This window comes from Lindgomyces ingoldianus, assembly GCF_010093535.1.
Source record: "Lindgomyces ingoldianus strain ATCC 200398 unplaced genomic scaffold BDR25scaffold_24, whole genome shotgun sequence".
NCBI lineage: Eukaryota > Fungi > Ascomycota > Dothideomycetes > Pleosporales > Lindgomycetaceae > Lindgomyces > Lindgomyces ingoldianus.
This window is the reverse complement of record NW_022985185.1, coordinates 708,060-735,004: the sequence shown is the minus strand read 5'-3', so window position 1 is coordinate 735,004 and position 26,945 is coordinate 708,060. Positions and strand designations below refer to the sequence as shown.

General features: G+C 48.8%; 10 protein-coding genes across 10 annotated transcripts; 8 read left to right on the top strand and 2 right to left on the bottom strand.

Moving 5' to 3' along the window:
• The first annotated feature begins 26 nt into the window (after window positions 1-26).
• On the top strand, window positions 27-1,315 carry BDR25DRAFT_344286 (uncharacterized protein). Its single transcript, XM_033693925.1, has 4 exons — window positions 27-280; window positions 348-435; window positions 507-796; window positions 859-1,315. The coding sequence occupies exons 1-4, from the start codon at window positions 260-262 to the stop codon at window positions 1,009-1,011; spliced, it is 552 nt and encodes a 183-aa protein (XP_033545422.1). The 5' UTR covers window positions 27-259; the 3' UTR covers window positions 1,012-1,315.
• A 109-nt stretch (window positions 1,316-1,424) lies between these two features.
• BDR25DRAFT_265338 (ketol-acid reductoisomerase) lies at window positions 1,425-3,083 on the top strand. Its single transcript, XM_033686914.1, has 4 exons — window positions 1,425-1,707; window positions 1,762-1,793; window positions 1,863-2,141; window positions 2,190-3,083. Exons 1-4 carry the CDS (start codon window positions 1,500-1,502, stop codon window positions 2,883-2,885), a joined length of 1,215 nt encoding a protein of 404 aa, XP_033545421.1. The 5' UTR covers window positions 1,425-1,499; the 3' UTR covers window positions 2,886-3,083.
• A 63-nt stretch (window positions 3,084-3,146) lies between these two features.
• On the bottom strand, window positions 3,147-3,942 carry BDR25DRAFT_265334 (uncharacterized protein; the record flags this gene model as incomplete). Its single annotated transcript, XM_033686913.1, has 2 exons — window positions 3,147-3,659; window positions 3,714-3,942. Coding segments are annotated over 2 exons (630 nt in total), but the record flags the coding sequence as incomplete, so codon positions are not given.
• Window positions 3,943-4,591: 649 nt separating this feature from the next.
• Window positions 4,592-6,557, top strand: BDR25DRAFT_344284 (nagb/rpia/CoA transferase-like protein; the record flags this gene model as incomplete). The annotated part of the gene is made up of 3 exons (XM_033693924.1): window positions 4,592-4,847; window positions 5,356-5,857; window positions 5,907-6,557. The coding sequence occupies exons 1-3, from the start codon at window positions 4,660-4,662 to the stop codon at window positions 6,555-6,557; spliced, it is 1,341 nt and encodes a 446-aa protein (XP_033545419.1). The 5' UTR covers window positions 4,592-4,659.
• Window positions 6,558-7,151: 594 nt separating this feature from the next.
• On the top strand, window positions 7,152-8,011 carry BDR25DRAFT_316044 (uncharacterized protein; the record flags this gene model as incomplete). Its single annotated transcript, XM_033691568.1, has 3 exons — window positions 7,152-7,165; window positions 7,273-7,627; window positions 7,868-8,011. 3 exons carry the CDS (start codon window positions 7,152-7,154, stop codon window positions 8,009-8,011), a joined length of 513 nt encoding a protein of 170 aa, XP_033545418.1.
• Window positions 8,012-12,318: 4,307 nt separating this feature from the next.
• Window positions 12,319-13,363, top strand: BDR25DRAFT_265331 (phosphoglycerate mutase-like protein; the record flags this gene model as incomplete). Its single annotated transcript, XM_033686912.1, has 5 exons — window positions 12,319-12,372; window positions 12,420-12,767; window positions 12,828-12,914; window positions 12,974-13,046; window positions 13,098-13,363. 5 exons carry the CDS (start codon window positions 12,319-12,321, stop codon window positions 13,280-13,282), a joined length of 747 nt encoding a protein of 248 aa, XP_033545417.1. The 3' UTR covers window positions 13,283-13,363.
• Window positions 13,364-18,894: 5,531 nt separating this feature from the next.
• BDR25DRAFT_290326 (salicylate 1-hydroxylase-like protein) lies at window positions 18,895-20,572 on the top strand. Its single transcript, XM_033688510.1, has 2 exons — window positions 18,895-19,881; window positions 19,931-20,572. Exons 1-2 carry the CDS (start codon window positions 19,116-19,118, stop codon window positions 20,470-20,472), a joined length of 1,308 nt encoding a protein of 435 aa, XP_033545416.1. The 5' UTR covers window positions 18,895-19,115; the 3' UTR covers window positions 20,473-20,572.
• A 38-nt stretch (window positions 20,573-20,610) lies between these two features.
• On the bottom strand, window positions 20,611-21,892 carry BDR25DRAFT_344281 (uncharacterized protein; the record flags this gene model as incomplete). The annotated part of the gene is made up of 5 exons (XM_033693923.1): window positions 21,631-21,892; window positions 21,470-21,580; window positions 21,175-21,416; window positions 20,653-21,125; window positions 20,611-20,621 (listed from the first exon to the last, which is right to left on the bottom strand). The coding sequence occupies exons 1-5, from the start codon at window positions 21,787-21,789 to the stop codon at window positions 20,611-20,613; spliced, it is 996 nt and encodes a 331-aa protein (XP_033545415.1). The 5' UTR covers window positions 21,790-21,892.
• Window positions 21,893-22,977: 1,085 nt separating this feature from the next.
• BDR25DRAFT_344280 (MFS general substrate transporter) lies at window positions 22,978-25,123 on the top strand. The gene is made up of 4 exons (XM_033693922.1): window positions 22,978-23,450; window positions 23,498-23,932; window positions 23,994-24,206; window positions 24,269-25,123. The coding sequence occupies exons 1-4, from the start codon at window positions 23,272-23,274 to the stop codon at window positions 24,903-24,905; spliced, it is 1,464 nt and encodes a 487-aa protein (XP_033545414.1). The 5' UTR covers window positions 22,978-23,271; the 3' UTR covers window positions 24,906-25,123.
• Window positions 25,124-26,177: 1,054 nt separating this feature from the next.
• Window positions 26,178-26,900, top strand: BDR25DRAFT_357506 (uncharacterized protein; the record flags this gene model as incomplete). Its single annotated transcript, XM_033695808.1, has 6 exons — window positions 26,178-26,269; window positions 26,318-26,474; window positions 26,512-26,541; window positions 26,599-26,624; window positions 26,724-26,796; window positions 26,853-26,900. 6 exons carry the CDS (start codon window positions 26,178-26,180, stop codon window positions 26,898-26,900), a joined length of 426 nt encoding a protein of 141 aa, XP_033545413.1.
• Between the last annotated feature and the right edge of the window lie 45 nt (window positions 26,901-26,945).

Sequence of the window (26,945 nt, the reverse complement as noted above, 5' to 3'; positions counted from 1 at the left end):
CGCATCACGACTCAATAACGGCCCGCCAGCAATGTCGTAGCCTATCTTTCACGAACTTCTTATACATTCACTTTCACGCCTGCGTCATACAACACTTTCCTTCATATATTCCTGCATCCTGCGTTTTCCTGGCTGCCATCCTTCCCCATAAACTAGTGTCTGTGACCAACCAATTTCTGTCTTACCTCCGGTTCAACCTGAGGAACTGTCCACGAATAGGAGCACCGACCCTAAGGCTGGTTGCTGCGCATTCGCCAAAATGCTGAAGATATGGTCTATGGTGAGTTCTTTCCCTGGTGGAGGGAGCTAGATGCTGCCAGAAGGGTTTGTTACTGACACCACCACAGAAGCAGAAACAGCAGCAGGATGAAGCTGCGGCGACCGGAGGTGCGAAGAAGAAGAAGGTCACGGCTGCTCAGCTACGAGTACAGAAAGGTATTTCCATAATATTCACTCTTCAGCACATGCTGCACTCTCCCTACACGGCCTTAACCCAAGCCTCCCAGATCTCTCCGAACTCTCACTTGGCTCGACGATGAAGACACACTTCGCAAATCCCGACGATATTCTCAACTTTGCACTCACGATAGAACCGGATGAGGGCATGTACAAAGGCGGCCGCTTCGTCTTCGATTTCAAGATCAACCAGAACTTCCCGCATGACCCGCCCAAGGTCAAGTGCACGCAGAAGATCTACCACCCGAATATTGATCTCGAAGGGAATGTGTGCCTGAATATTCTGCGCGAGGATTGGAAGCCGGTGCTGAATCTTAATGCGGTGATTGTAGGGTTGCAGGTGAGCCACACGAGTCTAGCTGAGCCGACAAAAGGTGAACATAGGACGCTAACGTAGGATAGTTCCTCTTCCTTGAACCAAACGCAGCAGATCCGCTAAATAAGGAGGCAGCTGAGGATCTGAAGGCAAACCGCGAAGGCTTTAAGCGCAACGTGCGGGCGTCTCTAGGTGGGGGCACCGTCAAGGGCCAGAGCTTCGACAGGGTGCTAAAATGAGCAAGAGGATGGTGCGCATGATGTCCAACCATTCTTGAGCAAGCATTTTCGTTTTGGCGTCCTTTGGAGCGAAGGCGCAGGCATACACAGGGTCATTGCTTCGAGTTCCTCAGCTTCACAATCGATTGGAATGGTACCTGCATGAGAGATGACGATGGAAGACGGGGCGGTTTTTGGGTAGAGCAGGAAGGACTTAGATGAGTGGACGAGCGATCGTTACTGCACTCAATACGGAGGGATGTAGAAACGCTTTTTTCATTTACCAGACTAGTTAGCTTAGATTCCATATGGGCTTTTCGGAGAGATGCTCTTCCCCCCCGACACGTGATTTTGTCTCGCTGACCGCCCCGGCCGCCCCGCCGACTTCGGGTCAGAGAAGCTCGGACGATAGGGAAAATCCAGAAATCCCCAGACGCACAAAAGCCACTTTAAAAACGCACACTCGTCCCCTCGCAGTTCAATTCACGATAGCTTTCCACACATCTACTATGGCTTCTCGACCTGCCGTCCGCGCTCTCCGTCAGTCTGTCAGGCAATTGGCTGCCCCTGCTGTGCAGAGCCGAGCGTTCGTCTCAGTTTTAAATGCTACTCGTGCTAGTGTGGCTGCTGCTCCCAGGGCGGCAGTGACTTCGCAATTCCAGCAAGTGAGGGGCGTGAAGACAATTGACTTCGCCGGTACCAAGGAGACTGTCTATGGTTCGTTGAATTCGTGTCCTGTTGTGCTGAGCGAGTATTGACCTCAGTCTATAGAGCGAGAGGACTGGCCGAAGGAAAAGCTCTTGGTGAGTCAGCCACCCCTCCATTGTGTTCAATTGCTGCTCGGTAGACACTCCTGCTAATACACGAGCTAGGACTACTTCAAGAATGACACCCTCGCCCTCATCGGCTACGGCTCCCAGGGCCATGGCCAAGGTCTCAATCTCCGCGACAACGGCCTCAACGTCATCGTCGGTGTGCGCAAGAACGGCGCTTCGTGGAAGGAGGCTGAGCAGGATGGCTGGATCCCCGGAAAGAACCTGTTCGATATCGATGAGGCGATTGGCAAATCCACCATCGTCATGAACTTGCTCTCAGATGCTGCCCAATCGGAGACGTGGCCGGCCATCAAGCCCCAGTTGACCAAAGGAAAGGTATGGGCATTCACACTAATATGGAGTGACTTGAGCTTACTAATCTAGACGCTCTACTTCTCCCACGGCTTCTCCCCCGTCTTCAAAGACCTCACCAAAGTCGACGTTCCGTCCGATATCGACGTCATCCTCGTCGCGCCCAAGGGCTCTGGCCGCACCGTCCGCACGCTCTTCCGCGAGGGCCGAGGCATCAACTCCTCGGTCGCCGTCTTCCAAGACGTGACCGGCCAAGCCAAGGAGAAGGCCATTGCCCTCGGCGTCGCAGTTGGCTCGGGCTACCTCTACGAAACCACCTTTGAGAAGGAAGTCTACTCGGATCTGTACGGCGAGCGAGGATGCCTCATGGGCGGCATCCACGGCATGTTCCTCGCACAGTACGAAGTCCTGCGGGAGCGCGGCCACAGCCCGTCGGAAGCCTTCAACGAGACTGTCGAAGAGGCTACGCAGTCCTTGTACCCGCTGATTGGTGCAAATGGCATGGATTACATGTACGCGGCGTGCTCGACGACTGCGCGTCGTGGCGCCATTGATTGGAGCAAGAAGTTCAAAGATACGCTGAAGCCGGTGTTCAATGAGCTGTATGACTCCGTTAGGGATGGCAGTGAAACGAAGAGGAGTCTGGAGTATAATAGTCAGCCGGATTATAGGGAGAAGTATAAGAAGGAGTTAGAGGAGATTGATAATCTGGAGATTTGGAGGGCGGGTAAGGCGGTTAGGGGATTGAGACCCGAGAATCAGAAGTAGATGGGTTGGGAATAGATGAATGGGGTAAAGGGGATGAGATAGCGATGGTGGTGATGGTGGGGTGGGGTTGAACAGTTTCTCTCTACTGTTATTTGGCGTCTGCGTCTGAATTCCTTTCGGTCCAGATTTTGGCGCGAATACCTGCTCTTCGATTGACTTCGGGTTCCCGGTTCAAAAGTCTGTTTTTGAGAGAATGATATGATACCTTTCTTTCAATCCTCGCCCTTCAATCCATCTCTACGTGACAACACTCCAACTCCCCAATCTCTCAACATTCGACTCCTCCTTCCTTCCCTACTTCCTTCCTTCCTTCTTTCTTTCCTACCTTCCCTTCTTCTTTCTTTCTTTCTTACCTTCCTTCCTTCCTCCTTTCCTACCTTCCTTCTTTCCTCCACGCCTCCCACAAATCCCCTGGCGTCCTCTCCTCACCTACAGCCTTGAATCCAACCAACCACCCCACAGCCGCCGCAATAACCAACACCAAATACGTCAAACCAAATTCCACACCACGTGCTGTGTTCTTAGCAACGGTTCCCCTGATCCATACCCCGTCTCCTACAGCCCCCAGGTCAAGGAAAATGGGAAAGTTATCGAGGGTACGGAATACCACGAAGAGCTGGAGAGTGATGTAATTTGTTCCCAGGAGGGTACGAGCGAGCCGTTGGAAGAAGGTAGTTGGTGGGGGAGAGGAAGAAGTCAAGATACCGTTCAAATTCCAGAAGAATAGAGGTTTACTGATGTCTGATGGCGTCGTCCACTCCTCAACTATAACATCTTCATCAGAGTCCTCAGGCAGGGCGTCCCGTGTGCTGGCGCCGATGTGTCGACGGCAAAAATAATGCTCTGCGCGACCCCAGTTGTGACGGACGTAAGGGTCTATTTTTATCACTGAATTACCCCATCTCCCGCTCCTATCTGCCTCTTTCGTAGATATTATCTTTATCAAGTCTCCGCGGCGGATGAATATCGCGCCTTTGATAAGACGCAGGTATTCTGTGTGCTGGATGTGAAAATGAAGACCAGATATCCAGTGGGACTGGCGCGGGAGGTGAATGGTTGTGATTAGCGGTGTGGAAGAAGAGGCCGAGAGGGTGGGAGAAGGGGAATGAGGGATGTAGTAAGTCACTGGGGAGGACGAAGGAGAGGTGCGGTTATGATGGTGGTGTTGGGAGATGGGGGGTTAAGGGGAATGTGGCGAAAGGGGTGGTGCGTGTGTGCCATGGTGTAGGAGGGAGGGAGCGGGTAAGGCTTTGGGAAGCTGGTTTTGAGACTGTGGGAAGAGATTGTTGATCTTTCATAGTACTTAATATTGTCACCTGCTGAGTTTGAAGGAGGAAGAGTAGGCGGTGATAACAAAGATGGGACGGCGTACTTCAAGGTTTCGGTGTGTTAGTATATTCGAAGATTGAGCTGTACACTTAATATTACATCTTTTGTAATTCTGTGAGCGGAATGGTTCCGCACAGAAGAGAGTCGATCTGTTAGGACAGGCGTTGAAACGACCTGAAGATTGATCATGTGCATTTAGTAGATATTGCGCGAAGGCTATATCTTCTAAAAGAGCAGGGAACCCATCTGTCTTGATTCCGTGTGGAGAGGCTAATGAGGAGATCTTCACAGCGCGCTTGCTATTTTGGGGTTAGCCGGCATATAAGAACCACTTTATCATTCCTGACGGATTTTACAGTCTTCTTTCTTCATGAGAAACCACAAACTGCTCCCCCAAAGGGTAATTAGCCCATATCACGCCTATTGCTGATATCTTTGAGGCCACATGCTCTGCCTACCGTTGAGGAGCCGAACCGTATTATTGCTATCTCACTTGAACGTTTGCTCGCTGACTCGAAATAACCGCATTGGAAGCTGTGGGAGTCTATCCGTAGTTAAGCAGAGGGAATTGAGGTTTAGCATACACGGTGCAGCTCACAACTATACGGCTCATTCGAAAATGGCAGATGAAGAGTAAGTTCGCGCTTCTGCACATGTCACGTTACCTCATCATTCCCTCCTTTTAAGGTTACACAAGCTTCTCATTCGCAAATTAAATCTCATAAACCTCCTCCTCTCTTCCTCCTTTGCTATGACACGTTATAGCTTGCTTGTTCCTTTGTCTCAGAAAGTAGAAGTGAAAAACGAGCCACTCTTTTGTTTTGCACGGTTTAGCCAGCGTGTGATCACTCCCTCTTGCATAGAATACAACATGAAGCTTTTCACCTTCTTGAAATCACACACCGCTAATTAGCTCTGTCAAAAACTATCACCGCCGCCACCAAATTCCGTCTGTTTCTAAGCGTTTCCTACCGCACCTTTTCTGGGAAATTACTTTTATATCACCCAGCCATGGCCCTTGCTTCTTCCTTCTCCACGACGCACTTCATGTCCATCACACTGCTGGAACCATGAAACGTCTTCAGAGTCTGAAAGGGCGCCTCGAGAAAGTTGGCAAAGCATTCCCTAACAGTGGTAACAGGCGCTCATCGACCACGTCTTCTTTCAGTAACAGTACTTCTCCGCGTCGTCAGTCAACCTACATCATCCCCGAACGTCCGGTTCTGTTCAACTCTCAATACGAATCATTCCTCGAGTCTTCCGTCGACCAGCTCCAGTCCGACTTCGAATCCGGAGCGCGTGGTCTCGCTGATAATGCACTTTCCAGTCTCTCAACGCTGATTGATCTCGCTGCCACCACCGCTGCTGACCGTGGTGATTTATTCAAGATGGTGAAGGGGGCGGCGAAACAGTTGTCATTTGCGCGGCCGAGTATGAGCGCCGCGATCACGAACTGTCTTTTACACGCACTACAACAAATTCAAGGAATATGGGACAAGGAGACAAAGGCTGGTAGTAAGACACCGACAGATTTGGCACGCATTGCGCAAGAGGCTATTGGAGCGATCTTAAAGGAGCGGAAGGCTTTGAGTGTGCAACTGGGGAAGCAGTTTGCCTTCTGGATGAAGCAGTATTCTTTGAAGGTAATACTCTCTCTCTCCTTTTCCACAGGTGTGCTTACAAGGGGCCTAGCCCTGCGCTGGTGACGAAAAACATTACGTCCACATTCTCACCCTTAGCAACAGCTCGTCCATAATCACCGCCCTCCTGTCCACTCTCTCCCGCAACAGCAACACAACCCTCACCGTCACTATCCTCGAATCCCGACCCCGCTTTGAAGGCGCAAGCATGGCTGCCCAGATCCTTTCCTCCGTGTCTGAGCCCGACAAAGACCGCTTGAGCATCCGCATCGCGCCAGACTGCGCCGTCGCTACCGTGGCAGCAGACGCTAACGTCGTACTTCTAGGTGCCGACAGGATCGCTAGCAACGGCGATGTCAGCAATAAAATCGGCTCACTGGCTGCCGCTATCTGCGCAAGATCGCTCAATCCTAGTGTTCAGGTTGTGGTTGTTAGCGATTCAGACAAGATCGTGGCGGCAGGGAGTGAGCATTCGCCTGTGGAAAGGCATGATGCCAAGGAAATGACAGAAGCTTGGGAGCATTTGCGGGTAGCACCCAGTCTGCGCAAGGAGGTAGATGTATTTGGGGAGTGGTTTGAGTGGGTGGAGGGGAAATGGATTGACGTGTATGTCACTGAGAGAGGCATTTGGGGGCGGCGGGGGGTGGAGATCGCGGCCGCAAGGGTGAAGGAGATTGAGGAGAAGATGTTTGGGGGTAGTTGAGGGGTAGGGAGTAAGGAGTTTGTGGGAGGGGTTTGATAGATGGTCTGGGATAGAGGCTGAATCTGAATCCCGCAAATTCGTTAATGCTAGTGTGAAATGATAGTGAGAGAGTAATGGAATATCAGACATTGTCCGTGAAACAACTGAGTTCTATTATTACAGCAATTGGTGAATTGATATTCCTAGAACTCTCTCCTAAAGCGCTAATCTAATATAGGGTATAGCCACCGAACAGGAGTAGCCTCTCTGGCTGCTTGCTAGGTTTTTAGGGTAAAAAACTGTCTACACACTCTCTACATTTTAAACTCTACGTTGACCTAGGCTAGGGAATGCTAACAGAAAATGTGTATCCTCCCCAGTCACTTGCTAGTGTTTAGAGAGAGAAATTGACATCCCACTCTGTGCTCCTTAACGGCATACAGCTGAAAGCCAAGGACCAGTTAGTTTTCAAAATAATGTGTCGGAACACAATCCAGCGGTTGAAGGCAATTGTATTGACTCCGTCGCCCCTGGGGCTGCATATGAAGCAGCTTGGAGGTTGATGCTGCTGAGTGCTTCAGCGCTCTTCAGACTGTGGCCTTGGAACAAAACACAATGCTTGACAAAATGTAGATGGCCTTCGTTACCATGAGGGATGGATATGAAGCATCTCTTGAGACTAACGACAGGATACTGCGCATTTCCAGTACTGATCACCCCATTGAATCCATAATAGGAACGAACCGCTTCAAGAGCGTAATCATCTACTAGTGGAAGCCGTTGCAACCCGAGGTCGACAAGAAGGCCTGCTGCTAGAAACGGATTTTGAAACGGTAAAACCGCTCTACCACAACGTCACTACGACATGTGGGTTTCAACTTGGACCTTTAGAGTGGTGCCCAAATGCTCTTGCTCACTTCAGGGGTGACCTTAATCCCAAAGATCATCCAATGTCTGGCTTAACACCGGGAGATGAAAAAAAGAGGAGGGTTGCACAGACCTGGATGAGAGCAGCCTCCACACCACCCATGCAGCCAACTGCACCTACGCCCGACCTAAACGGAATGCCGGGTTACCTTATCAAACCCCTCGTAAGCTCTAAGAGCCGAAGGGTTAAGTTAACTGCCTCGTATCCTTGAGCCGATTACGACCGCCTCGTATGCTTAAATTTTCAAGCTGAGCTTTTCTTGCTCCTCATCCAGCGACTTTAGGCGGTCGTCTTTTTGACACATCATACCCATACCATGTACCTCCCCATGCATTTGCCTTTTCTCGGAGGATAAATATGAGAGCAGGGTCTTATCTAGATCCCAGCACAACACGAAACCCAGGAAGCGGTCGTTGTACTAGGAGCGCACGCCGTCAAGATCAGGCCTTCATTAGAGGCTATCGCCCAGATGAAAAAGCTCGGAGGTAGTAGTAGTGACCAAGTAGAAAGCGCCGTAAAGAACTATTTACATTTTCAAAGGATATAAGAATGTGAAAGGCTTGAAGACTATGGTATATTTGATCAGGCTAATAGACTATGTTGTCGTGATTTGTGCAGATTCAGGGAGAGTGTTGTGCAAGCATTGGAAGCTTGGGAAGATTGCAGCTCGAGCGACTTTTTGCGGCAAGGCTGCCCCAGCCAAACTTGCTTGTTGACAAGTCTGATGGCCAGGACAACCCTAGTCAGGGATAATACGATACTTCTTAAACTTGCAAGCTGAAGCCGTTGGGGAGCCTGGGTGTAATCACACAATAGGAGCCAAGCATTCCAAACATAGGGCGAGACATCATTTGATCTCGATGCAAGTGCTGCTATTGGAAGCCTACTAGTTGGTAACTCTGTTGTTATGATTTCTTTTATCTGCGGTAAACCCGGAATAAGCTCAGGCCCTTTCAACTCACTACCACGAGCCTGAATAACATTACTAAGCTCAATACCACCTTGGATACCAGCAGCTGTATGACTCGAATCTGGGGCTCATACTGTGGTAGTCATTTCGATTGCAATACCGTAATTCATCAATCATTGCTCTAACCAAGCCGGTTGTGACTACTTACTAATATCCATGGGGGGCTTTCAAGGCAGAATTTTACTCCTCTGGAAGTGCTGGGAGAATACCGGAGGCCTACGAAAATATCAAGCAAACAGTTCTTGTAGCGAAAAAGAGGAGAAGATTAGCAAGAGTTCTCCATTATTGTGGCAAACGTGGCAGGAAAATCATTGCCAACCCAGGGACTTTCCAAGTGCCTGCGGACCAACCAACAAAAATGAAAAGTAATCAGTTGGGAAGACTGGGATAGATCGCCTATGGCCTCGTAAAAGCGCAACTGATCCTTTCAGGGCTTCTTGTATTGTGGACTGAGAGGAATACGTAGAGGTTGCTAGCGCTTAGGTTTTACTATTTCACTTCGCTGTTCTCGGACAATCAAAGTTGCTGATGCCAGTGTTCGGAGTCGACAGGTGGCGGGTAACTCACCTTCAGATTCTCAGGTGCCTGCAGCCTGTAGGTGCAATGTTTGGACCTTGAGTTAACTCTACAGAGCAGTTTATATATCCCTTATTGCTAGATTTGTTCTTCTAAACCTAAGATAAATTAATGATTAGTTTTATAGCACCTTAGGATTGTCTAATGATGCTAGTAACGCTGCCTATGGCCTCCTAGTAAACTAGTACGACGGCGTCTTCCTCAACTACACTAACTTAATTAAGCATACCATTAAGCTTTAGGGGCGACCTGCGGGCACCTGAAATCCACAGGTGGCCATTGCAGGTGCTCCCCTACCGATTCGGAACACTGGCTGACTCCCGTGCTGTCTTAGCTGCGCGGCTAATCTAGCGGGCAGGACAGAGAGACGAGTGGGCGTCCAAATGACAAGAGATGTGCTTGAACTGAGGGGGGTAGCATCTTCGGTTAGGAACCGTCATCGAGAGCTTGCGTGACAAAACAATCCACGAAGCCTCCCGATATGCTTTTCCACTCCCCTGCTCGAACGTGCGATTAATGACTGACATCAGTTCATGCTTAGTGAAGCAACAGGTTGAAGAGTTCGCATCAGGGGCAGAAGCGGAAGGAGTTCCGTCGATAGTTTGTGAAGATTCGTCGGCGGTGGTGCCCGAGGAGACGCCGTCCACGATTTCTTCTAGCTGCGAGGGAGAGAATTTGAATATACACAATCAGCACCGAGTCCTCTGGGTGTTATAATAGCGTAGCGTGACAGTGACTGTGTAGGCGAAGGAGGGTGTCGCACGTAGGACCATGACACTACCTGATGGATCATTCGTTACGTCACGCAGTACTTTCACCTATTTCGAGCTTTCACACCTTAGGTCCAGCCCCTGCTTTGTATAATATATAGTTACCTCAGAGCTCCCTGTTGAGCTCCTCAAAACTAGACCAAAACAAAATCATCAACCCATCTAAATGCTTGGTTCAATACCCATAGTTTGGATACCGGTCAGATAAGCCCTACCAGCTCACATTCAATGGTATCTAGACATGCAGGGAGGTATCTGCGTAGATAGTTATCAGTAGCAGAAGTCAGCACGTTGGTGGAGGTGATGTTAGCGAAACTTGGAACTCTGCTCAAACACAACAGTCTTCAACCTTAGTACACTCAATAGCGCATTCCCTCTAGCGTGCAATTCACAGCTACTAGTTCATTTTAATTCAGACCTTTGGTAGCCCATTTCGAAAACTGTGCAGCCCTGACTCTTGTCCTCACCCACTTTCCAGCCGGCACACCCCAAGTCCTCATCCTCACTATTTAGCCTACGTATCATCACACTACCTTCCAGGCTCATCATAAAGCACTAATCCTCTGGCCTTGTAAAATACGCAGGCAAGTAGCGCGTCAAGTTTGTCCTCTCTCCAGGGGCATATGTCACCGAATACATTGGGCTTCAAGCAATCCATTCGTGAATTTTACCATAGCGTCATTCAGGTTAATAACCGCACGGCCCGGGCTAGGCCTGATCCAGAGCCAATTTTCCTCTTTAACAGCTTTTCCCTCAGGGAGGACTTGTAGACCCCCAAAGTTGTTTACCAGAATAGTCACACTGCCAAAATCAGTGTGTGGGACTAAGCTTTTGTGATGACTTTCTTCAGGCTGGGGCAGATAACAGGTTTGGCGGCTTTAGTCTAAAGAATGTTGTTCAACTTAGTAACAAGAACAGAAAGTACCCCTGGACAGGCCAAGTTACTATAATCCTATGGAGTTTATGAGTGAAGAAATAGGTCAGGGCCGGAATTTGCTTCCTGCTGAGCCTAGGCCTTCGAGCTATGGCGTCTAACAGCATTCAATTAGTCTTCCACGAGCAGCTTGCAGCCACAGACCCCACTTGTACGCGTATATCAATGTGAAGAGCGTTCAGGCAATTAACAGTCGAGTAGTTGATCTCTAGAGCGTCGACATATCCGCCCATCTCGAATAAAATATCTTCACCATCGCCACTGCTGTCTCGGCATTCCCATATTCGTTCTGAACCTAGGTTGTAAGATTCGTGATAAACCTCTCAGCAAAGCTTCAAGAAGTGGACAACTCTTAGATTTCGCTGCATTTCAAAAAGGGCCCAGGCCAGGTCTAGCAAAGAGCACCAATGCGACAACATCACGGAGCTGAGCCGTATATCAGTTCACCACGACATTGAGCAGCGCAGCAGTCAAGGAGAGGTGGCCGCTAGTCAGGGTTGGTGTGATTAGGGCTCAAGATCTAATGCAGAGCCCTTCCAAGCTTCCTTACGAAAACATAAGTGCAAAGAGGTGGTTTGAAATTTGGACATTCTGCCTGAGCTAATAAATTTCCTTTGAATTTATGACGTGGCGGTAATCACAACACAGGCAGGAGTGGGTTCACCCTTTCCTAACGAACTTTGCCTTTTGGAAGTCGTAGTTCCAGGGTAAACATGGAGCTTAGTGGGGTAGTCTCCTAGTTGTATGCAAGTCAATTCTCCTATAGAAATCTATTAAGAATGTTAATTATTGGCTTCCCCCGCCCCCCACGTTACTCTATACAAATAGTAAGGTAAAATAACATCCAATGGCATTTCATCCCTTGCCACTAATACACCCGTCGAATGTGCGCTATCTACTCCCATATGGTTGCTGCGCCTCATGTCATGATTTAGTTAATCAAAAGTAGGTACAGGCTGTCGCGCGTGCATTTCTATCCGCCTACATATGTTCGTCTGCTGTGTATGGTAGAAGGTTGACCTTTTAGCACTTGCAACTCAGGCTACCTGCCGCCTCCGACCTGGCAGTAGTACTCACTGGAGTCCGAAATGTAATTGAATGCGCAGTACAGTAACGGTAGGGTTCAGTAATCTCCCCGCCGTCAGTGAAATTGAGATTTCGATTGGAGCGTTCGGCGTAGATGCCAGTTTCATGGCACGAAAAAGAAGCTTATCCATTTTCTCATGAAACGACGACTAGCCCTAATCAAATCTAAATACAGGAAATACGTGGTTGCAGTTTAAATAGCTCTCGCCAGGTCTTCAGATACCATAGGGTATCTTGTTGAATCGACACGTAATGAGATTTGCTCGAGATGGTGGGGGCTTAATGCGTTCTCAAATACAATCGAAACAACTAAGGAGATTCTTCGCATTCAAGTCTCTTTGGCTTTGAACCTTGAGATCCTCAAGCAATACAAATGAATGAAAACTCCTCAAATTGACTGGCTGGAAAAGTTCATGTGCTCCTACCTCGTCAAAATCTAACGAAAAAGGGTTTAGCGTGGCCAACTGCTGCCCATCCACACAACCAGCTTCCCAAACTCTTCAACAGCACACATCACAATGCCTCCAACTCTCCATCTCGTTCGCCACGCAGAAGGCTGCCATAACGTCAATGTCTGTACATGTTCTCCTCCCTCTCAAGCCTTCTAACGCCCCATCAGCATGCCGTCCACATCCATGACGCAACTCTGACTCACAATGGTAAATTGCAATGTCTTCAGCTACAAAAATCCTTCCCTCATCACAATACGATCGACTTGGTGCTCTCCTCTCCTCTGCGTCGTGCAATCCAAACGGCAATTTTGAGCTTCGGCCCAACATTGGCTCGCCCGGAAGTGCCGTATTTGGTTATCCCGGCTGCGCAGGAAGTGAGCAATTTGAATTGTGATGTGGGACACCCGAGGAATTTATTAGAGATCAGTATTTCGCAGTTATTTGGTGAAGAGAACTTAGGGTTTAGTTTGGGGAAAATTAATCTTGATGCTGTGGAAGACGGCTGGAATTCGAAGGTAAGTTGAAGTCACGTGGAACCCATGAGTCATTTCTAAATTGATAAACGTCGCATGCAGACAGGGTACTGGGCTTCTGAAAAAGCCGCAATAGAGAAACGTGCGGCGGATCTGAGAACATGGCTCTTCCAACGCCCTGAATCGCATGTAGGCTGTACCTGACACCCAACGAAATCAATGGTAGCATTTACGCTGAGTGCTTTAAGGTCCTCCTCGTCACACATGGCGCATTCCTTCATTACCTGACAGAGGACTGGACTGGAGATGATCCAGTAAGAGGTGCTCAACCCCCTAATCCAAGGCATCAGACATCTTTGCTCACCTGCTTAGGAACTGCCTATCTGAACTGCGAAGTTCGCCAATTTAACTTCACTCCCTCCTCATCAAAATACGAGGCCCATATCGTGGAGGCTGCTGAGTCTAAAAAGTCAAGAGGTGCAAGTCACCCAGAGGATGACCCCCATGTTCTAGAAGAACTGGGGGAATTAGAGAAAGTGGAGCCAAGCAGGCTTTGATATTCTCATAGTGGAAGCTTTTTCAGTGATATATGCGTAGACAGTTAATAGAGTAGAAAGTTTGAATTTGAGCAATAAAATGGCATGTCTGACAGGATAACATTAACTACACAACAAGGGCGGAAGGAAAGAGCCAAGCAGCCTTCCGCAGCACGCAGAGAGTATACTCCTTGAAATCCACCGTGATTCCTAACTACCTCTCAGACCCTGTATATCAACAGCTCCCAGATCTATATTCTTACGTCGAAAAAGCCTTTCGTGCCCGTCCGTACATCTATCGCCAAGATTTTTAACCCTCCATTCATCTTGTATCTCTTCCAAGCCCAGCCTAAAATCCATTCACAGACTTGTATCCTGAATCGTTTCTCTTTTAATTTAGCCTACATGATGCAATTTGGAGAGGAATCTAGTGTATTGCGCTCGGAACAGATCGGGTGGGGATTATACCTTATTTGGTCTTGGGCCTCGACTGCTCGACCTATTCCGATAGGTTACAGGATCAGTATTTGAGAGTTGGATGAGTGGCTAGTTCCAATTGAGGCGGCATTGTACTACATATGTGCCTAGTGATCGCCAGGCCGGCTTGTTCCAATAGGTAGGGGTACGTGTGGAGTTTGGTAGCATATGTGGATAGCACTCTAAACTGAGGTGTCATAGCTATTCACAGAGAAGCCTCTAATAGTGTAATTGCACTGAATTTCATGGCGCAGCCATCAGGGACTTCGTCCAGGCGGAGGTGGTGGCCCACGTCCAGGCAGAAACAGCACGTTTGGAATTTTTTCGCAGAGGATAGCTAGAGGTGAGCAGTCATTTTGGTACTCTAGCGGAGTCTCCTCCGCCCTCTGAGTAAGCTCAATGTGTGAGCAGGATCGAATCATGGCTGTCTGCCACCCACATCGGCCTCTTGAGATCGTCATAATCTCTATAGTCTTAACGGGGTACCATCCACCCCGAAGAGGACTTGGCTCCTTGTGCCGAAGAAGTAAAACAGCCGACTGTTCCCCGAGGTTCCATTTTTTAATTCATTTCCATCTTTAACACCAAGATATAGTGTCCACGTACTTGGAACCGGATCCGCTCCAAATTAATGGCCATGAAGATAGGAATATCGTAAATGTCAATTGTCGAGCGTCATCAGCACTCCACTATCATTTATGTGAGGCCTGAGTTATTCTCGGAAGGACTTGCCTCATGCATAACATTGTCGCCTAGGAGCTTTTACAGGCCGTCAATATGCTACAGGTACTTCTGGCAGGTACTCAACATTTTCCCATTCAATATTGCTTGCAAAGACACTTCCATGCCCTCTGGGGCTAAGCTTTGATGTACTTGACTCACTGTTCATAGGTGAATTAAGTACCTGAGGAAACGCTTGCTCAAATTCTTCGGCAGAGAGCGTTAGAGGCAAGCTTCAACCGTGCCGAGTAGAGCTCATAGGCATCGAAATTCAACAAGAAAAGATGAAATTCTTCAATGCCTTAGACCTCCCTTGGTTTCATAATCGCTTTGTAATCCGCGAAGGGAGGCCTTTCATATCCCTAGTACCAAGCGACAGTATTCGCAGGAAAGTCTTGTGAGTCGTTGAGTGGGCTTCATCCTCTTCCAATCTTCGTACAAGACCGCAAACTCTTTCTCGATCCGAACCAACTCTTGCCTTCCTCTCATGGAAAACTCCTAAATTTGCGGCTGCTAGTACTTGTTAGCTAACTTCTCAACTGTGGTCTCGAAAGGGAGAGGTGGGCTTCTTAAACTCGCAAGCAGGCTGTCTCTCACCTTCAGCCTGGAACTTCTTAGTAGCTTCTATAAGTTGCTGGGTATCCATCCACCCTCATGCCAGGTATGCAAATTCCTTCGGAGATAGCTCAAGATTGTCGGTAATTATCTTCTCGCTCTCTGGAGCCACAACGTAGTACATATTGATATTCTACGCTACCAACCCCTATCCTAGCCATATTGCGTGAATACCCTCGTTTAGTAGGTATTTCGACTCCAAGGGCCTTTGTAAATACATTCCGCTCTCCAGATAATCGAAAACTCTTCAAGAAGCGATTTAGCTCATATCCCACAGCTACTTCTTTAGGTTCCCATATGCTTCGACAATTTCTTGGGTTACGTGTCGGCGAAGTGGTCGCGTGAGGCTCGAGGCGGAGGCGTTAAACGTGCGCGTAGATCAAGAAGTGATAAGTTTTGCTATTGCATAGAGGAACTGAATTGATTGCGAAAAGAGTGTATCTAAGGGTCTATATATGCAAAGGAGTGGACTAAGTAGCAAGCTGCTCAGCAGGCAGCACATAATTATAGTATGCGGTAGTGATCCCATGTATATGGGCAGGTGGTGGAGCTCGGGGAGCTCCGCCTACTAAAAGGCTCACCAGAGGCTTCACAAAAATTATGACAAGGGTCGGCAATGCCAAGAGCTTTTCTTGAGTAATTTGCTTCCCTGGAATTCAGCCATTGTGTAAGGTGTCAATGCGCCAAGGTGCGTAACAGCCTGGTGCCATAGCATTATGGCCTTGTAGATTAGAATCGCTAATAGGTTCATCATATACCGAAGCATCGGTCAGCATCCTTTACGTATAAGTCTTCGTCAGGAAGAGAAAATAAAGAGGGTTGAAGAATAGTAATATGCTGCAGACACTGCTTCTAATTCAAGTCTATGAACAACCAAGTTCAAGTAACATAGTCGGAATGAACATTGCAATCCATATGGGCCGCAAAAGAACAATCTCTTGCTCTCACGCGCCGTTCTTTGCAAGACTAGTGTATCCAGGGAGCATTTTTGTTTGCTTGATTTAGGGTTGCGTAGTAGTGATTACTACCGCAATGAACAAATCTGTTTTAAAGTACTCTTTTGGGCATTTACCATTCATACAATGGCCAGGGTCTTTAAAGGCGTACCTGGTGATCGGTTGAGGGAAGTAGTTGAATCCGCGAGATCACTAAAGGTCGATCTCAGAATACTCGAAGGGGTAACGAGACCTGACCCAAAATGTCAGGTGTTAGTATATGCGACAAGGGCCCGAAGGCCTAGTCTGGAGCTTCCGGTGTTGGTGGAACTCTTGGAAACCCAGAGTCCTGGGTCCATGGGCCTAGCGTTAGTGTGGGTGGTGAATATGCAGAGGCCTAGTCCTGACTCACTGATGCCTCAAGGCCTGGGAACTTTCCAGTCCTTGCGGTTTGGGAAAGTCGAATTGGGGAGTTGCGAAAGTGTCCTATTGACTTTTTGCGGGTGTTGAGGCCTTTTCGAGGTGATTCATTGCTTAGGGAATTGACAGAATCTAATGCTAGTTCCATCGTGGTGTCAGCATCGCGGCATCAATGTCCTCTTGGCGCTAGGCTGCCTATTTGCCAAAATTGATGCATTAGGGCACGTCAGGTGAGCTTGATCGACGGGAAACTTTAATTGTCCAGTTCTGTGGGAAAGGAAAGTGGAGTTAAAGATAAACTTTCGGTAGATCCGGAGTACAGAGCCGTGGAAGCAGCAAGGACAAGGATAGCTTAAGTATCCTGCACAATAGAGCAGAGAAACTAATCCAGGGATTGGTCGGGCCGGGGTCTGATTAGGGTCTTCTGTTCAATGCACCTTCGAGAACAATCTGGGAGTTTGCCTACACTGCACTCAATTACACACGACACCCTACCTCAATTATCTTTACGTCTTCTTCTTGGTCATTTCCCTGCCCTTTCAAACCCTGGTCCTGCAAGAAACAGGACCTGCACGATTGGAACAAATCCTGTAATCCCCAGAGTTTCGTACTTTTCCCACCGAACCTTGGCGAACAACAATCGCTCTTGTGCATAGAGCCCCTCCATTAAGCTATAGAACAAGGCAAATACTGTAATTAACACACCAGCCTCGAAGAATTTCCTGACTTTAACGTGTTTGGTTTAGCGGAGCCATAAAGACCATCAAAAAAGCCACATCATAAAGAAGTCGCAGTCGTTGCAAACGTCAATGTTTGTAAACTGATCGATGCTTACGAAGATAACGTTGTTGGAGCCGTGTTATACTCGCGACTATGTTCTAGTCTCTAGGCAGGTATGCGACCAAGATTGGCTTTGAAACCACTTGCACGAGTTTTACAACAGTTCCTGTAATTAGCGCGGCGAAGGCAAGCTTCAACTTCTCTAGGTTAAGGGCTACACTGATTCAGAGCTGTTAATAACGACTGTAAAGGTGTTGGTTAGCCAGAAAATAAACATTTGTGAGATGAACTGAGCTGTGCCCTCCAGCGACAAGTGGCGTCGATTTGTCTAGAACTCTAGCCCAGTGAGTCTTCAGAAGGTGGATTTCCACACATTACGAACCTAGCCTAATTAACTTGCCTGGGCCTAAATTCGCCTCACGGAAGCTTCACACGTGGAGCGGTTGAAAATAATAGTGTTCAGTGCTTTGTGAGGAGAAGCCACGACCCGCTTGAAATAGAAATTGAGGAAGTCAAAAGCAGATAGATTCTAGAATTGACTTGTCGACTTGTTGTGATTTTGAATTGGGGTGGCAGCATCTTGCTTAAGCACGGCCATTACCATGGAAACGCGACAGGATAATTTCAGCCAATTAGAGTGTAGAAAATTATGTAGAAGAATTCCTGGAGAGCGGTATAACAGTGCATGGGGAAATATAGAGAGCCCTTGGGTTCCTTGAGCTTCTTCAAGGCACGAAAAGCATTGCCTGAAGGACATCTACACCCCGTAATTTGTTGACTTCGTCCAATTCCCGAAATAGTTTACTCGCTCATAATCGCCTCATATCTTCGGCCCCCACTAGAGATACCAATTCAGTAGTACGTCGAAGAGCCTGTGCAGTTGCGTAGAGACTGCAGCTCTACGTTTTAAGAAACGTATTAGCGCTTAGTTAGAGCATATAGAGAGAGGGGTCAAAGGAATGCAGATGCTGAAACGGGTGCCTCCAGTGAACCCTAAAATATCCTAGGAACGATAGTGTCCGTTTCTCATGTCCTTCCTTCACTCTGGAGGAGCTATTTTGGCACCAGAGACAAGGACATGTAGAGAACAGAACGCAACCTTGAGAAAGACTTTCAACCTCAGCTCAGCGCTAGACCATCAAAGGCAGAATCACGTTTCGGCACGTGCCACATCGTACCTTGCCTTAGGCCCTTGGCTACTAATTGGCGTCTTAACCTCCGGCCCCACTCAACCCACCATCTCGGCACGCTCCTGTAGTTATCGACATAAAGAGATCCTGCTACTTTGCTCCCTTTCATAAAACCTAACATAAGGAAAACACCCTTTCTACCCTCTTTAGCGGCAGTGTTAGCCCAGCCCCCCATGTGGTCATTCTTACATCGCCCTTCTCCCATTCTAGCGAAGGATTATGATTGTAAGGGAAGTTAATTAAGGCAATCCATCAATGCTAGCCTCGACTTTCCAAACCTCCTATTCAAGATGCAAACACGTGTGATGCACGCGATGCCACATGGAAGCCAGGTGCGCCTGGCCACCTGGGCAGCTCCGCTAATTATGCCCGAACTGGACTCGCTTCTCTATTCCATCTGCAGGTGCAAGTTCTAAAGGATTATTCCGCTTCAAGACTCTTGAGTCTTAAAACCCTGATATTCCTTCCAATCAAGCCAAACCCAAGCTCCTAGACAGCGGAAATCAACTGTCATGCCACCTCGGGCGCATATCGAAGCGACGCCCCGCCGCACGTGGTGCGGGGCATAAAAACGCGGATCCCGAAGTATTTGTACGGCCTTGCCTTGAGCTTTAGGTGCCTGAATTCAAAACCAACACTTTCACAACAATTCCACCAATCTTTTCTCATATCCTCAAACCAGTGACTCCCGCACTCCTCACCCAACTCGAAACCACCATGGGCAGTTCACTCCCCCCAAAGCCTTTTAACATCGCCATCATTGGAGGCGGCATCGCAGGACTTACCCTCACCATCAGTCTCCTGAAACACAATATCCCACTCACGCTTTATGAAGCAGCCTCGCAATTCGAAGAAATTGGTGCTGGTGTTGGTTTTGAACCATGTATGGTCAGGATCATGGATCTTATCTCGCCAGGCATTAAGGAAGGATTCTTACGTTGCGCGAACAACGTCGAACTTGACCCACCACTGTGGTTCACAGTTCGAGTTGGGGATCGCAGGAAAGAAGACGAAGAAGGGGTTGTGTTGCAGAAAGACGGCAGGAAGATAAGACTAGGGGAGCCCATCTTTGAGATGCCTGCGAGAAGAGGTCCAAGGGGTGGAGTGCATCGAGCACAATTCCTCGACGAGCTGGTCAAGTTGGTTCCCGCTGATGTCGCCAAATTCCGCAAGAAACTGGTCAACATCACCAGAGCAGACGACGGATCAGACGATGCAGTTCTCCACTTCGCGGACGGAACTACTGCCCAGCATTCTGCAGTGATTGGTTGTGATGGCATCAAGTCACGAACGCGGGAAGTGGTCCTTGGCAAAGACGAGGCTCAACCCGTGTTCTCGGGAAAATATGTATATCGGGGCCTCATCCCGATGCAGAAAGCGAAAGAGATCATGGGCGAGCAGGAACCGACAACGCCACAGATGTATGTGGGTTATTCAGGCCACGTCCTCACCTTCCCGATCGCGAATGGGACGATTATGAACGGTATGCATTGACCCCTTTGACAGCCCACATTCACTAACTGTTCCTGCAGTTGTGGCGTTCAGCTCAAAAGCCGAATGGAACGATCCCGAGTGGGTCGTGGAAACGTCAAGGGAGCAAATGTGCTCCGATTACACCCGCTGGAGCCCAACGGTTCAAGCAATCATGGCCAACATGAAGAACCCAGACATCTGGGCCTTGTTCAATCATGGTACCCCGGCTCGCACTTATTTCCGAACTCAACCACGAATATGCCTGGTCGGCGACGCCGCCCACGCTACGACACCGCACCAAGGGTCTGGGGCTGGAATGTGCATCGAAGACTGTTACATTCTTGGAGAACTTCTTGGTGAGGCGAACAGCACCCATGACCTTGAAGCAGTGTTTCGGGCCTACGACGAAGTGAGACGCCCAAGATCTCTGAAGCTTGTCCAAACCAGCAGGGAGGCTGGTATGCTCTGGGAGCTCCAAGGCCCGAAGGGTGATGATCTGGAGGCACTGGAGCGCGATGCGCTGGAAAGGATGAACTGGATTTGGGATCACGATTTGACGAAGGACCTTGACCAGGCCAAAATGCTCCTAAAGCAGCAGTAAAGTTTGTTGTCATTCATCTCTATGTATTATATACAACGTCCCCACTCATACTGATACCACCATTTTATTGTCGCGAAATCTGGAAATCCTTCGTCACAGTAATGCCTTCAATCATATGCTCTTGACTTGAGCTGCGACTCACGATATGGCTGGCTTCCATCACAGTGACCTCAGTCTTACTCTTTCCAGGCATCTTATTCTTCACAGACTCTAGCGACTCCAGTGGATACATGCCTGCAGTGCCATGCTGACCGCTGCGACCGAGTCCAGAAATTGCTTTGCCAGACCCAGGCTGCCCGTACTGTCCATACTGTCCGTAGCTAGATCCCTTGGTGCTCCGCCACCTGGCCGGCCAAAGGGAAGAGATGCTCTTTCGGAGACTGATGAGACAAGAACAAATCACGCCTACTGCGGCCTCAATGAAAGACCAGAGGTTCGTCGGTGCTGATTCCCAGGTTGGCTCCTTGGTCTTCAAAGTGAGTGGTAAGGTCGCCATGCGGAGCATGGTAATGAGGCAAATGAAGAATCCCATAGAGAAGAGGACGATGAGGCCAATCTTGTTGCCGACGGACATTTTTAAGCGCATAATTACGGGCATTGGCATGAAGAAGATGATGAGGTCGGTGACAAGATTGGAAATCGCGTTCGACCAGCTACCGGAATCAGCATAAATCGGTGACAATGACTGTCATGATTGCTTACCGATGCCAGAAGAAGTTGATACAGTGTCCAGGCACTGTCCTATCCCAGGTCCTATGAATTGGCGTGCATTGGAAAATTGCGACAAAGACATAGGAGACTGTCCAAGAGATACAAATGGCCATCATAGTCATACAAGCTCGTCGAAAGGGCTTGATGGCGAAGACACGGTAGTATAGTGCCAGAAACGACATCTTGTTGAGTCCGTTGCACAGGGTGTAGAACACCTGTGTTAGCCAGAAGAACTGCGTTGTGACGAATTAGTTTTGCTGAACGACAATCGAAAGGAGAAATTCACCTGCATCGCCTTCGAAATATTACCTCCAGACTTCTTGATATCCACTGCATGCGTGCCAAATCCGTATGTTGTCGACATGTATACCATTGCCGTGAAAGCAACCAGGAAGATCTAAGGGCGCTGTTAGAGAAGCACTTGCTCTCGGAGGTCAGTCCACTCACATTCGCAGATACAACGAACGCGTCCTCCATACCCAGCCAGCCTCTATTCCTCCATGTGGTTATCAACCGGCAGCACAGCAAGATCGTCGCAATACTCGTCAACGTAACCGTCACCCACCGCAGATCACGCTGCTCCTCTACGTACGCACTGAAGACCATGATAAGGGACCAAAGAGAACCGAGGGACCGAAGCTATTTCGAGGAGGTCAACAAGGGGTGAGATCGAATCTAGACGCTCCAACGGGGAGGCGGAAGGAACTACTGCTGGGCCGAGTATCTTTTATAGAAAATTTCTTCAGTCCTGGTAGAGCCGCAGGATCTGAGCAGAGAGACAGTGCCAAGTCCAATTCTCACACCTGAGCATCTCATGAAAGCTGTGCTTCGGCACATATCGTGCTGAACCAGACGGCTGGCTCCATAGGAGTCCAAACTGCGTGCGCCCGGAGAGATTCCCATTGGAGGAGAGCTGTATCAGGTCACTTCTGCCGGGAGAGAAGAATATACCAATGCTCGAAGATACTAAGAACAGATCGAGAGACCCTCGAACAAGCCAAGATACTAATCCTGAGGCAGGAAATAAAACGTCAAGTCACGTCGGTTGGGGGTCAGTTGTGGGTCCTTGGGCGCATGAAGCTCCATGGTTGCATCCTGGAATCAAGGGGTCGTTCGTCAAATTTTGACAACGCAAGGGAGACGCGGTCATTCACAGTCGGTTAAGGGAACCGTCGCCGTTTATTGGGTTCAACGTTCGGTAAGCATGCTCATTTAGGCAATGAACCGTTCCCCCGGATTTTTTACGAGATATTCGATCCTTCGGCAGCGGTATTACTTTCCCCGCGCCGCGGCCCGTTGGTTGAGAGTCTGACACTGGGCGGAAATCAGAGATTCGGAGATGCTCCGGTAGGGTACCGAAAATTTTCCGTCTTCTTTTGTTTGTCCTTATCCACGTAATATCGTCTTCCTTCTGTTGTACCACCATCACAAACTGCTCTCAAGGTACGGTTTAGAACTTCTTGCTTCCTTTCCCTTTCTCAGAACAATTCGCCGCGTATATAACGGTGTAATTCGAATTGTTATCTTCCCAATCCCTTTGTGCATTGAGACAAGACCAGGAGCTGGAGAGCAAGTGCCTGCAAGGATGATGCTAGCGTCTCCACAGTGGAATTGCGAGGACGCCTCTTGATATGCCAAGATTATTGCGGCACAGCTTGCACAAGAACGCCTGGCCAACCAACATCCTGTATGCCTCAGGACTTGCAGTATAGACCTCTGCAGCTGTTCGTGTAAATCAAACCTGCCCCACCGCTCACCCCATTTTCCCCAACCCCATGTCCCTCCAGACTCCCTCTTCGCCCACAAGGGATCCCTCGCCCACGTTCAAACCGTTTCGGCACTTGGCACGTTTCTTCTGACTCGTGGTGAGGAACTCGCCCCTCGCCTACAAGCTCCGGCAGTCGTTATATACTCCAGTATCTGACTTCTCCATATCTACTGTGACCTTGCATATTCTTTTGCTTCATCCTCGAATACTTCTCAAGCGAGCCGATCGTTTTTGTCCCATTTTTGTCCCATTTTTGTCATTCTTCAGCAACGGCGCTCTATTCAGGCGCGTCCTAGTTGGATTGTTCCTCACTCTCCACCATGACTGACTCGCCTTCATTAGAGAAGGGCGCTGTTATCACCGACGGACCCTATTCTCCCACCTCCTCCACGCTTGAGGGTTCTTTCGATGCTGCCGCTGAACGACGACTTATTCGAAAGCTCGACCTCCGCATTCTCCCAGTACTATGGGTTCTTTATCTCGTAAACTTCATTGACCGGCAAGCTTCCCCTCAGATATTTGAAGACAACCCTAATTTTAGTTCAGAGCCAATATTGGGAATGCAAAGATTCAAGGGATGGAGAAGGAGCTCCACCTCATCGGTCAACGATTCAACATCTCCGTCTGGGTCTTCAATCTTGGGTACTTGGTCGCTGGTGTACCGCTCATGGTTGTGTTCAGGAAGTACGGTCCCAAATCGCTCTGCATCATGATGTTCTTCTGGGGTATCACTGTCATCGGTTGTGGTCTCGTAAAACGCTGGGAGCAGCTCGTAATTTGCCGTCTCCTCGAGGGCATGTGTGAAGCCGCTTATATCAGTGGTGCAGCATATCTGATCGGAGCATACTACAAAAAGACCGAGTACCTTACTCGCTTCGTTTTCTTTTGTACTGCTGGTATCATTGCCGGCGCGATCAATGGATTTATCTCAAGCTTGATTGCGAAGATGGATGGAACAGCTGGATATGGGGCCTGGAGATGGTAAGTCTCTGTCTACTAAATCATCATTCCTCCTCGAATTGGGCTGACTTGCTCTCAACAGGATCTTCATCATCGAGGGAATTATTACTATCTGTGTCAGCATTATTTCAGTGCCGCTCATCATGCCTTGGCCCGAAAACTGCACCTTCCTGGCACCAGAAGAAAAAGCCTTCATGCTCGCCCGCGTCAAGGCTGAAGGAGGGCACATCGCTGAGGATGAGATTACTTTGAAGGAGGCGCTCAATGTGCTCAAGGACTGGAAGATCTGGGCTGGGTATGTCTCCCGCTCCCTATACTGCTCTATATTCAACGAGGACGATACTAACGCTAAATAAGTGTCGCTATGAATATGGGTGTAACCGAAAACGCTAACTCTCTCGCAAACTTCCAACCCACGATTCTTAAAGGCTTAGGATACACTTCTACTGAGGCCCAAGTGCACACCATCCCTGTCTACCTCACTGGCGCGGCTTTCTCTGTCATTTTCGCATACATGTCAGAATACCTGCAGCGCCGGTATGCATTCTACATTCTCGGCTGGGCTGTCCTTGCCGCCGGCCTTGTCGTCGAGATTGTTTATCCGCCGAAGGCATCAGTCAGATACATGGGCATGTTCTTCATCGCTTGTGGATGCTATCTCGCCATGCCTATCTCGATCATCTGGGTCTCCATCAATGCCGGGAAGGGATACAAGCGCGCCATTGCCATTGGTGCCATCATTAACTTTGGAACTGCCGGTGCTTTTGTGAGCTCCAATGTCTTTCTCTTCAAGGAGGCGCCCAAGTTCCATACTGGATTTAGCACTGGCTTGGGTCTCGCCTGCATGGGAGCTACCGCCGCTACCATTACGTATCTCGGATGCATGTACGAAAACAAGAAGAGGGACCAAAGGAGAGCGCAATTGCCCGCAGTGCTAGATGAGACTATCGCGGATCTAGGCGATGCTCACCCAGACTTTAGGTTTGCCTTGTAGAGGCAATGTTTGGGCGGCCACCGTGCGATTATTTTAGAGGGCTGGAGCGAATAGCCTCGGGGATGGAGACGAATACAACTGTCGCTTCAGGATATTAATATTACATCGAATGTTCCTCAGTGGAGCAAATGTGCGTTTACTCTTCACCTGTGTTTCAAGACTGGCGTGGCTTCTTTCTGTATCCTATCCTAGACTCGCTTGCAATCCTTAATTGCCCGAACGTGTCATAAACTAAGCGTATTGGCCTTAGTGGGGCTTAAAGGGATCCTGAGGATCTATTCCTTGCATTGGCCTCCTTGCTTCGGCTAATCTAGTTCATACCTTTTAATAATTTTTATGCGTAAGCATGGCCTAAAACATGATCGAAGAGCTGGGGTGAACAAACTAAAAACGCATGAGAAAACCCTGAGGCTCCTATTAGTTTTACTGGAGCTGAGAGAATACCTCTACATGATCTGCCGAGTGAGTATTTGACATGATTGAAAGGCACCCTATGATTAACTCAAAAATCGGGCCGGTACTTGCATTTTAGGCCCTCAATTGGTCAAGTTAAAAAGGCACACTTGGCAGATCTTTCGGGAATTCACCTTGATGAAGCGTTCACTTGGAGGGAGGAGCGCCGCAGCGCCGCAGCGCCGCTCCCGAGCCGTCGGGTCGGGTCAGATGATTGAATTGGAAAGCCTGGAGAATGGTAGGCGCCCGGTTTTTGGAGAGTCGACCACTCGGGATATCCTCATCCCTCGACTTTTCGCACTTGTTCACTCTCGGTTCTATTCATGTCTTTTCCACCCCGCATATTCGGCCCCCACGACGGGTCCTGAACCTCGAAGTCGATATCACATCTGCTGTATAATTTTTTTTCTCTTCCTATTTCCCTGTCGTATTATGTACGAGCCCAGAAGTTCGGCCGAGCGCGCCGTTACCGAAAGTTACGTTTGCATGCTGCCTTTTTGTTGGGAGCCTAGTTAAGTTCTTACTCGGTCTCCTAAATCGTGGGAGAAACCGCCCTGCCACTCAATAGTGCCAAATTCTACCTCGTTTACCGAGACACGGAGCCATCAGGAGATACTCACACGCTTCACAAAGCTTCGGCATGTGAAGGAGCTATGGAAGGCGAAATCTGACACAAGTCATCCTCAACTTATCAGACCATTAATCGATTCATGATGAGGTTAACAGTAAAGTTTCATTTATATTCTAGGGACCCATTCTTCTTGTTGCGCTAGCCTCTTCTTCGTCATACCTTGATTTATTTTGCTTCCTGTTCCTGAAATGGACCAAAAATGCGCGCAAGGGTACGGCAAGCGGCAACAAGGCAATACGAAAGCTCGCAACGGTGCGGATTGGCAACATACGCGGATTACGTCGATCACCTAAAAAGTCATCCGAATTCGCCCTATGATGTCTACAAGCCATTCTTGGGAGATTTGGAATGGGGAGCTTTCTGTTTCCGTTCCTCTCTTACTTTATTCGGCTACCCTCTGGATCCTCCGCCTTTCCCCTCACAAGATATCTATCCTCCGCTTTGTGGGGAAGGAATTAACAACCCTTCCAACGGGCCGTACTATAGTCCGTATAAAGTGAATCGTAACGGTCACGTGTTCAGTACGAACGTACCGAGTTCGTGAGCCGCACTGTATGTTTAATAATACCCTAGGTATAATACATAGTACAGATGATATTACCCTTTTAGGAAGTTTGTATAGGGATTCTAGAGGAGTAGGAGGGCTAGTAAGAAGTAGGCCTACAGGGAGCGTTTAGAGGGGTTTCTAAGGTTCTAATTAACTAAAAGTTTTAAGTTGTGAGAGCACTGTGAAGCAGGAAGCGTGAAGCGCAGAAGGGGGTACAGGATAGTATTGATAGACGAATCCTTGAGGAGACTCAGGGGTTCGTAAGAGGATATATATATATGTGCTGGGGCACGTGACGGGACGTCATGTGCCCAAGGCTGGGCCGAGGGCTCTCCGGGGAGAGTCCGAGGCATGTCCAAGTTGACCGTGACATGGCCCCCCTCCTTCTGCAGGTCGTCCTCGATCCTGC